The 11,843-nt window shown below is 38.6% G+C and overlaps 1 protein-coding gene across 1 annotated transcript in view; it reads right to left on the reverse strand.

The window, feature by feature from the left end:
- Nucleotides 1-8,231, reverse strand: part of UBL3 (ubiquitin like 3) — a 99,183-nt gene extending 90,952 nt beyond the window's left edge. Inside the window, exon 1 of the mRNA XM_036743523.1 lies at nt 6,937-8,231. Coding sequence (XP_036599418.1) covers nt 6,937-6,963 — 27 coding nt within the window. The 5' untranslated portion in view covers nt 6,964-8,231. The remainder of the gene's footprint in view (nt 1-6,936) is intronic.
- Nucleotides 8,232-11,843: the final 3,612 nt, after the last annotated feature.

An 11,843-nucleotide genomic window follows, 5' to 3' on the forward strand; every position in this document is an offset into this window, starting at 1 on the left:
AGTTAAGACTATGTTTTTGCCTTCCTTTGTATCCACCACTTAGCACAGAAGTGCCTAAAATGCTTGGAGATTGATGCTTGGTTGAGTAATCTCCTTCACCATTCTTCAGCTACAGAATAACTGGAGATTTCCCCACTCCTCACCTTCTCCATGTCCAAAATACATTCTATGATTTTATGAACCCCATGTTCTGGAAAAGGCCTGTACAGAGTTAGAATAAAAACCCGTAGTAGTTGATGGGTTTCTATCTACATAAACTAGGAATATTTTTTAATTCTGGCAAACTTCCCAGTCACTTCCTTTCTTTTCTTACCCCAGCCTCAGTGACCAGCTTGCCAACTTCCCTTTTTACTGACACCACCTGCTGCTTCCGACCAAGATTTGTCCTCTAGCCCACCACAGAACAAAATGCTATCTCCCACACAGCCTTTTTGAGTTGTTGTTTTGTTTTTTTGGGGGGGTGGGGGGTGAAGTTACCATCTTGTAACAAAGAGTGAACAATTAAAACATTCTCTCTGATGGCCCCTCCTGCCAAGAACCACTTATTCCCCTATTCTTCCACATCTCTTTTTTCTTTCTACTTAGACCCTGTGTGGAAAAAGAAAAGTCCAAGATACTTAATTGTATAGGTCTCTATACACAAAAGTACTAAATTAAATTTATGTAAATTTCGGGGGGAAAAATCAGACTGTTCTGTACATTTCTTTAGTGTAATTACAGAGAGGAATGATGGTTCTGAGTTAAAGGTTAAGATAGGGCTGGATACAGCATACCTGGAAACATGATGAAATACTGAACCAAGAACTGGAAACAATAATCTTTCAGGCTAGGTAAGTTAACATATTTTGGGATGAAGAAAGATCACCTGTGGGGTTTATCCTTACCTCCTTCCTCCACTTCCTGCTACCAGTTATGTCACTACAGACTCTTTCCCCACAAGGTGAGAATCAGAGACTAAGCAGGAATTTTAAAAAGTAACCCAAACAATGGAAGAGTATGAGAGAGGGAAATCCCAACTCACTACAGGGAAGGAAAGGGAGTTCCCATGTCAAAAAAAAAAAATCACTCTAGAATAGTCATTCAAAACTGCTTCTATGTTATAGATATAGCTATAGATGTAAAGAAAGATAAAAGAATAAGCTCAGTATATTGGACACTGGAGTACTGGTCAAACTAAGCCTGGAAAGGCTCATAACCAACTTGGCTTCAGCAACTCTCGAAGATCTTTTTATTAAATTATAGAAGGGCTATGATCTGCATATGTGGAAGGAATATACATACTGATTAAATACCAAGTCATTGAAGTACTGAGAGATGCAAGATGAAAGGAATCCAATGTTGCAATAAGTTAAATCTCTTTGATTTAAAAAAGACCCAACTTTTAATAAAAATCAGCCTATTTTCCCACCAAAACACAAATTATACCTTAACTATTGAAATTCTGCTAACACAACAAAAACCCCAATAATAATAAGCTCTCAGAATCTAAAACATATATATTTTTAAAATCTACACATTGATCCTCATAAACTTACAGGAGCTAAGAATCTATTTTTTCTTAATTTTGACAAAAACTTGTTTATAATTTGAAGTCCACAGAAGATTGAGAAGCAACAAATTGGATATGAGAGCTGCTACTACAGACAAACACGCTTACAAGCAGTAGACGTCATCATGGACACTAAGGGAGGAGAAAGAAAAATTATAAAAAAAAAGATTCATGATTTCAAAAAGCACGTGTTCTGAAACCATTTAGCATAGGTATAAACAGTCCTATCCACCTCAACAGCCCTGAAGGTATATCATGTAATACATATAACAGCTCAGTAAAATAATTTATGTTCCTAATTATAACAACCCTGAATCATCAAGAAATTATGTTCAGTATAACATTTAGAAAGATTTCCATGCAGAATGTTGGGTTTTTAAAGTATGGGTACTTAAAAGGAACAAGTCTCCAGTTCCCTGAATAACTCAGTTATTTAGAATGATTGGAACTCCGAGAGTTTCAGATAGTTGATGTTTTAATATACACACAATTTCTGTCTTTTTCTTGCCTAGGAAGAAAATTATCTTAAAGAATCAAAAGACCATACTTCAGTTTCTTAAAATCCATTTGAAGTTTTCAGTTATGCTTCAAGTTCTAAATGTTAAGACGGGGATCTGGAGTCAAAAATCCCGAGTTCAAATCCAGCCTCTGATACTTTCTCTTCCTGCGTAACTTGGTCAGGCCATTAACCTGTATGTGCCTCTGTTTCTTCATTAGTGAAACACTGGGGTTCCTTCCATGTCTTATGTCTACGTTCCTATGATCCAAAAGAAGATGTTTCCTTTATGATAGTCTGATAATATGAACATAGTTTTATACTCTATAGTGAATATCAACATTATAATGGGGGAAATGCTCATCTTTCTCATTAGTAGCAAAGAAAATATTTTAATCTTAAGGAAAATAGATAATTTTTGAGCACTCGCTACATACAATTCTAGTAAATCCTGATGTGATTGACAGAGTACTCAACTTAGAAGACCAGTTCTAGTCTCAGCTGCAATACTCACTAGCTACGCCACCATAAGCAAGTCTTTTAAATTGTCTGTTAATGAGAAATGAACATTTACCATCTTTTACTAGTAATAATCCAAAATATATAAAATGTTTCTAAAACCCCAAACATTATAAAAAAAATGTAAAACTATAAGCAATTATATTAAACTAACACTATTTACTAACATTATTTGCTAAACCACTTATATTTATAGGCAGTACTCAGTCTACCCTTTATAAAACTTTAAAGCTTGAGATAGGGAGGGGAGAGAAGGAGGTAGAAACTTTTAGTTCTGTGCCTTAATTACCATGGCTACCTGGTATTTAAAAATGCCCTATTCCTACAGATCAATTTCTTTATACAAATGAACTGGTATTTTCTTCATGTATACTCTGAATCAGATATTTTTAACTAAGCTTTAGAAAAGAGATTAAAAAGATCGGATTAAAAGAACTTTGATTAATGTCTAGCAGTATCCTGTTTTAGTTAAATATTTTAGATGCAGGTGTTTTATACAAAAAATAGCATAGATCTCAGGTTTACTCATTTACACAGCAATAACATTTTGTCCACCAGAGGGCTCCAATTATTCTATACACGAAATAGAAATATAACCAAAAATGACAACTTAAAAAAAATAAAGCACAAAGCCCCAAATAATACTGTAAATTCAAACTAATTTCATATTATATCACACCACAGCTAACATGGAAAACAGAATTTTGTTACATCTGGCCAGCTTCTATGAGTAACAAAAATGACACTTTATATGCTACTTTTCTTCAAAGATACAAAAATACTTTCTAGAATTCTTTCAATAATACCCAACTCCTCTTATAGGCAGACAGTTGTTATTCTACAGAAGGATCTTTAAAAGGACAGACTTGCACCAAATCTAATTCCAAAAAGAAAAAAAATGGGATTGTAGTCCAGTGATTCACCCAGTAGTTCAAAACCAGCATACAAAAACTTCTGTTTGAAAATACAAATAATTTTTTGCCGGAGAACTCCTCCCACCACTCCAAAAAGATGAATTACATTCCTGTCTACACCACTGACGTTCTTTCTGACAGACAGTAAATAGTCTTATGCTGACTTGACCTAGTCATCAAAATAATTCAAGCTATCATTAAGAACAACCAGAATGAAGCACCGAATTTCCCCACTAAGAACAGTATACTGTGAATTGATTTAAAATGTGAAATACTTTCATGATTCACTTCTAAATTATCATGCTGATTTTTGTGTTTAATTCAAACTTCTTTTAAAAACAAGTTACTTAGCCAAGTTTTCAGCATTTAATTTAAAATTAAAGTGCTAGAACTTATTTAGTCAATGGACCCAGTATCTAAAAACATTTTAAGTAAATAAAAACTGATAAAACTAAGTAAAAGTAATACTGATAAAATTAGCCTAATGATCTTAAACTCTGAGTTTGAGTATCTGCATATGTAAAATGGAGATAATTGTATTAGCACATTTTACAAAGTTGTTGTGAGAGTCAAAAGAGATAAATGACTTGAAATACTTTAGGTAGTACTAAGTAAGATAAAATCATTAGTACTAATGATTTTAAAAGTGCCAAAACCACAATAGAAAGTGACCAAAAAAACATCAACCCACTTTACTCATAGGATCACAGATCTAGTGCAAGAAGCAACCTTCAGTTTTTGCTGGAAAAATGGGAATATCACGTGGTGAGCAAAAAAATTAAATTAAAAATAAGTAGATTTACAAAAATACAAAATCAAGACTTAAATGTATTTAAAAAAAAAGATGTTTTTAAAAGATCAGAGGATTTAACAATGACTATTGAACTTTAAGAATGAATTATCAATTGATGAAACATAGAGCTCCACAGCTCCACCATGTCCCCAAAAGAGTATTTTCTCAGATAACAAGCACTCACTACAACAATGTAAGAATAATAAAGTTACCTTCTAAGTAGTATTCTGACTCTAATATTAGAATTTTGCATATTTGGAATTCTTGAAATTTGGTCAAATGAACCTGAAGTGTGCTAATTGACTAGTGTGATACATGCTTAAAAGCTTATAGGAATGTAACATACACATGCTAATCAATTTAGGAATTTTGTTGCAATAAAACAACTTAGTTTCAGAGGTATACTTTTAGCTTTAATTTCAGTCTAATAAAGAATGTGTGAAAATAGCTTCCACTGGTTTTGAATAATCAATGTAAACATAAACAGTAAATTATTTATCCAACAAGTCTAGCAAATCTGGAAGTAATCATTCTACAACTTCTAGCCAATATTTATACATGATTTCTGAAAGTACCTTGGGGTTGTGAATCCTGGACCAATGTTAAATTAAAGAATATATTTTAGTAATGTGCTATGTTTCTAACAACAAACAGAATCTAAATGACATGGTAAAATGTCAAGAACCCCAAAACAACTAGAAAAACAAACTTTGGAACAAGTTAATTTGGACTGGACCATAGTGCCTATTCAAAAACATCTACATCAAGGTGTTACATGAATATTACATAACATTGCTTTGCCCTTGTTGCACATCCCTTTTAATCAAAGGATCTCAAAGCGCTGGAGAAGACCAAGGCCTCTACAACAATGTCAATCTAAAAAAGATAAATTGTGCTAAGTTTAATTTATAAATGTAAAAACTGATGTAGCAATGCTGCAGAAAAGTAAATTAAATTCTATAGTCTTCCTTCCAAATCCCCGTATTTGACCTGCAGCTTCCATTCCCTATCTCTGACCAGAAAACAATATTCCCAAATCATCTGTAACAGGGACAATATTATACATGATGCTACGCACATTCCAGTTTTTCTCCAACTGTAATTACCAGGCCCAGGTAATATCAACATTATTTTGATTGCATGTTTATTTCAATATGGCTTTTGTGACAAAATAAAGAAAACTTGGGGCTTTCAATACCAAAAAAAAAATTTTTTTAAGGGTAATTTTAAAGACAAAACCTTTTCCTGGAGTTCTAATGCTCCCCAGACCAACAGAGTGCTGCTCACCACCAAACAAGAGAAAAAGCACTAAACAGCACTACCTAGAGACCCCTCTAGTCAACTTCAGCAGAGTGAAGGATAACATGTCCTGGCATCCTTAATCAGAGAAAAGAGCTTTGGCCATGTGTGAGTTTAGGATGTGTGCGTGGTGGTGAGAGAGAAATTAAAGGAGAATGCAAGGACCTTTTTGAAGCTTGGAAAAGAGAGGTTTCCATCTGAGGCCAACTAAGCAGGAACTTACATTTATTCTGCATTTATACATCACGTTAACTGACAAATCGAGATAAGCGCAAAATAAATGTCGACATGTACTAAATTATTTTTCATTCCATTTAAAAAAACTGCCAATGCAGTTTCCTGCTGTGTAATCATTTATCTCTTGGCTCTTAACGGGTTTAATTTTCTATAGGGATACAATAAACAACTAAAAACTACCACACTTCAAACAACAAGGTTATCTCACCTATATTGACTACAAATCTATTTTGCCAAGATTATTTTAGGCTTTTTCCATACTTGCCTTTATTATTGCAAAAGGCATGTAATTTCACACCAAAAACCCACATTGTAAGCTTACACAGTCATTCTAGTTAGTCAACAAAGTCACAATCTTAACCTTTAAAACAAAAGCATCAATAAACAAGAATAGTTTTGTTTCAAATACTAAACATATGGCGAAATTCAATAATGTATGGTTTGTCTGTTTTTTAAGTCCAAGGATGTTAATAATGTCAAACATTTGATACACTTACAGGAAGTCGTGGAAAACTGATGTCAATTTCTAACATTATGACCGTCCTATTTTGTGAGATTTCCTTAACAGCTTAACATTTTTCTTATCCAGACACATATTAACCGGTAAACTGGGGGGATGGGGGAAGATAACTAAATGTAATTTAGATCGTAATATAATTTTAACCAAGAAGTAGTAGTACTTCACTGTCCTTGGAAAAATGTCAAGTTTGCAGCTACTGCATTAATGATCTTACTGTGTTATAAAGGCGAGATTTTATTTTTCTAATGATCAATTTCTATCCAGTACATGAAATTCAATTCTCCGGCTCTACCTGGTGCCACTGACAATTTCAGAAGCATTAAGGTAGAAGGGTTTCTTACATTTGGTTCTGGAGGAAATAGGAAGATCATTTGTTTTTTTACTAAAGCTCCCTACTTCTGCATTTTTTTTTATGATTCTCCAAACAAAAATACCGGTAGAAAAGGGGGAAAAAAATCAGAGACTGCAACTTTAGTGCTCTAGATCACCAGACGCCGTGGTTTCCCAACTATTTCCATCAAATATCCCCTTTGCACCCAATACCCTTCCTGAGTAAATAAGACTGAAATATCATCTTAAACAAATAATAACAATACATCCTTCACTTACCATATCAGCCGGAACATTGCTGGACATCTTGCTGTTTGATTTATACCCTGATGATCAAACAAAAATACAGAGAGATCTTCAGAAAGCCACGGAAATAGCTCCTCTACCAATTTTGACTTATGTTTCGTGCTTTTAAAAGAAACTTGTTTTAAGAAAAAGATTGTTGGATTGGTTGAGATTCTGACGGAAAAAAAAGAAAAAGAAAAATCCACAGGAACTGTCTCTAGCTGTGTCAAGAGCAAAACTCCAGAGATGGCAGCAGATCCCTGTCAGCAGCAGCAGCAGCAACAGTACCAACCGTGCCAGGTAGACCAAACCGAATGAGACATGGACATGAAGTGGGGTGGGAGGGGGTTAAATCTTCCTTCCTCCTTTCCCAGCCCAGAGAATGATTCACAGTGGCTCCCGAGTCAAGTCCTCATTAAGCAGGAGAAAAAATGTCCCGATGTGTACATAGATAACTATGTAGATACACATGCAGAGTAAGAAATAGCTGGAGAGCCGGACCAGTCCCAGAGCACCCAGAAACACGCACAACTCCCGGACGGGGAGACTCGGAGACGGAAAAACCCTGCGGGAGAGGGGAAAGGGGGGGAATATCTCGGGCAGGGGGGAGAGGGTGGGACGCAGCAGCTCAACTTTGGGGGGGTGGGGGGATTCAGGAACTGGAGCAGAAAGAATCTTTAACTTGTGAGTGGCAGAACCGAAAGCCCAGGGGGAGGAGGAAGGTGGGGGAGGGGAAGAGGTGCAGGCTAGGAGGGGGCCGGACCGGGCCGGACTGGGCCGGGCCGGGCGGGACAGGAAACCCCCGCACTCCCCGGAGGATTAGGCGGCCGTCGGGGTCGCCCACAGGCGGCAGCAGCAGCAGCGGCCAAGCCGAGTCTCGGGAGTCATCGTCTCCAGCTACTCAGGACTCTTTTCTTCTCCCTCTCTCTTTTTCGTCCTCGTCTCCTCTCCCCTTCTCCCCCGTCCCTCTATCCCTCAGTCAGGCGGATCAAGGCCGGACGCCGCCGGGAGCACTTCTCCCCCTCTCCACAGCCCGGTTCCGGTTTCTTCTCAGCGCTCTCTCCTCCTCCTCCTCCTCCTCCTCCCCCAGCTGCTGCTGCTGCTGCTGCGCCTCCACTTTTCAGCCCGAGACACAGCAGCCACCTCCTGTCATCGCCTCTCAAACCAACATGGCGGCTCCGGCGGCGGCGGCGGCGGCTGCCTGAGTCTGGAGTAGGGAACACCGTGAAGAGTTCTGCCGCCCCACTCCGCCTCCCCTCACCCTCCCTGCCTCCCACTGCCCCACTCCCTCCCAGCCACCAACACCGACTGCGTCACTACGGAGACCACCCTCTAGCATCACGGGAATTGTAGTTCCCTCTCCAGAGGGGGCGCACTTGACGAGCCTTCCTCTCCAGATTCACAAGCCACGCCTGACCCTAGAGATCGACGGTTGCTAGGACAGAGAAGCTCCCTGCTTCTGGTGCTGCCAAGCTGCTTGCTTAGGACTTTGGGGTGACTCCCGCGTTATTAAAACAACGCTAATAACAGCTTGCATTTAAGGTTTGCAAAGCACTTTAACAACCACAACATTTATATAATGCTTACTATATGCCAGGCACTGTGCTAAGCATGTTATCTCATTTGGTCCTCTCTGGAACCCTGGGAGGTAGGTGCTATATCATCTCCATTTTACGGATGAGGCACCGAGGCTACAAAGTTCCCAAGGTCACACATCTAGTGAGTGTCTGAGATCATATTTGAACTCAGGTCCTCAGCTCCAAGCTTGATCCACTATGCCACCTAACATTATAAAAGGCAGGGTGGTGTGAGCCTAGGAGAATTCATGTTATTATTGCTTTCATTATCAAAAAGCAGCATTTACTAAAATCTGCTTTTCCCTGAGAAGCATCCACGTGCATTGCACACACACATTCGGTTAAAATGTAGCCAGGTCCAGTGGGATGAGCAGTGGAACCCAGAAGACAGGGTTTGAATCCTGACTGTGCTAATTATTTCCTTTGAGAGCTTGGGCAAGACATTTAACTTCTGAAACTAAAGCTTTTTGTTTTTTGCTTTTTAATCTATAGATAAGGAAGTTGGACTTAGATGATCTCTGAGGCCCCTTCCAGCTCAAAAATCTATGATTATGTGGCACTCCATAGTCTAAAAAGAAAAATGGCTTAATGCCTTATCTTAGTATTTCAAAGAATTCTGCAGTCAGTGAATCATTTCCCCACTAATCATCCATATCTATTGCATTTAAATATCAGAAGCAATCACTAATTTTTAATAAGTTCCTCAATGTCCTGTCACAGTAATTTATCATGTAGTCCAGTTTGTTTCTGATTAGAGCAGAAAATATCAGCCTACTTAGAGTAAGTAGCCTTCCTGCTTTAACAGATTGGCTAGGAATGCACCAAACCTTCCCATGGGGTGGAGGCAGAGATGGAAGCAGATGGATCAAGTTTCTACAGAAAACCGGTGGCAGAGGAAAAAAAGGAGTGAGAAAGACAGAAAAGTAAGATTAACTGTTTACTAGGCTTCATGCATATTCCTGAGCCTGTAGCCTGACTATAATCTCAAGCTCCCCAGCCTCCTGACAGTCAGCACTTCCTCCCATCACTTTCCATCCCTTCCTGCTCCAGGTATTGAGGACTATTTAAAGAAGCTTTCAGTTTGGCAATATATTCAGCAGGAATTCTAGGACATATTTTGTGAAGCTCTCACCGACAGGACCACCTCCAGCCCTCCATTTAATCCAAGGCTGTGGTCACACTTACCACACTGACGGGGGCAAAATATAAAGAGTAGAAAGGGGTGTAGGATATTAGGACCCATGAAAGTTTGATTCTATACTTCCCCTAACAGAGGTTTCCACCAGGCTATACAGAGAAATGGTTCCATCACAACCAACTTGCTATGTGGTCTGATGCCCCCTCACCCCTTCCACTGTCCCCACGCCATCCTTAGATGTCCACATTCTCCTATCCTCCAGACTTAGGATCAGGACATGCAAAGGAATCGATCAAATGGTATCCCTTCAGAATAGAACAGAATGGCTATTTCCTAATACTGCTGTTACAATATGATACAAAGTTAATATCATAGTTGCAAGCTTCTCTACCATCTTGTCCTTGATGGAGTGAGGGGAAAAGGAAGGAAGAAACAAAAAGTAGCAAAAGTATCTATCTGTAGCCACAGTCAGGAAAACGAGGCTCCTACCTGTTCCCCAAATAGGCTTTCACTTTCTTTCTTCCGGCCACACCTCTACCTGGAAGGTTCTCTTCTGTCACCATAATCCCAGGGGAAACAAGACGAGATCGTACCAAGAGCTGGGAGATATTAAAGGTGGTGACACAAGAAGGGGAGGAAGGAATAGCATCTCTTTAATTTTGTACCTGAGAAAAAGATCAGGGTTGAATGAATGTGTATAGAGTTATTCTTCTTTTGTCTTTAGTGTAAAGCGGCATAGAGCAGTGAAAATGATACCCAAGTGGCCTAGTTGCATGGAGGGACTACATTCTACACCAGCGAAAGATGTTCCCACATTAATGTGACTTTGGTATAAGCTCCCTGGGAATAGAGGATATTTCTTTTTTTGTCTTTGTAGTCTCAGCACCTACAATGGTGCCTGACACATAAATGCTGAATAAATACCTGTTGATTCATTGATTGTGAAGTATTACTATAAGTGCTTTTGCTAACATAGGACTATAGAATTTAGTGCTGGATGAAGTCTTGGAGCAGGGGTTCCTAACCTGTGATTCACAGACAAGGGAGTCATTGACTTGGATGGGGAAAAAAATTACACTAGATCATTATTTCAATATAATTGACTTCCTTTGTAATCCTATGTATTTTATTTTATGCATTTAAAAACATGATTCTGAAAAGGGGTCCAAAGCCATCATCAGACTTCCAAAGAGATTCATGGCACCAAGAAGATTAAGAACCTCTGCCTTAGAGGCTATCTGGTCTAGCCCCCCATTTTACAGATTACAGAAACATGCCCAAGTCTTCCAAGTCAATTTTATTCATCCTTTTAATACCCAGCTCAATTCCTTTCTCCTCCTTAATATATCTCTTACCAGCCAAGCCTACAGTAATCTGTCCTTCTGACCTTCTGTAGTATTAGCAGTTATTATCTGTGTCTACAGCAGGCCCAACAAAAGGGCCTTGGAGATAGATTGTCTAGGCTAACCTCTTTGCTTTCACAGAATCTGAAAGCAAGGACAGTTAAATTACTTTGCCTACAAAGGGGCTAGAGGCAAAATGGTGACTTAAAAACCAGGTCTCCTGACTCCTTATTCAATATTCCTTCCTTGTATCTCTTTGGCAATTAATCTTATTCCACTACATTTTATATTGCTGCATGGAGCAGGTATTTATCTCTTACACTGTTATTTAAATCTCATGCAGATGTTTAGCTTCCCTAGACTGTAAGTTCCTTGAAGTCACAGACCCCTTGATTTACTTCTTTGCACCTCCAACAGAGTTTTAAAAACACAAATTTAAAACTGGAGGGGACCCTAGGGGAGATCAAATTTGCTCTCCCCGTTTTATTGAAAAGGAAGCAGAGAAGTGAAATTACTTGGCCAAAGGTCACACAGGTACTGAGTCCCAACTCCACTTTTTATACCTACCTTCTCTGACTCCCAAGCCAGTGGTGCTCTTTCAAAGTACCCTCTTGAAGTATTTTAAATTTAATAGATGTCCAATTAATAATTTTAGTTGATTATGCAATTAGGAGGCTCAGGATAGGATATGATCTTACATGAATTTGGGGCTTGATTCCCACCCACCAAAAAGGATCATTTTCCATTTCTTTGTCTGGCTATCTCCACCTAGAATTAATCCAGGAAAGTTTCCAACATAAAACTTGGGTAGAGCTAATGTCTTTGAGTTTCTTCAACACTGGG

Source organism: Trichosurus vulpecula, chromosome 2, assembly GCF_011100635.1.
Source record: "Trichosurus vulpecula isolate mTriVul1 chromosome 2, mTriVul1.pri, whole genome shotgun sequence".
Lineage (NCBI taxonomy): Eukaryota > Metazoa > Chordata > Mammalia > Diprotodontia > Phalangeridae > Trichosurus > Trichosurus vulpecula.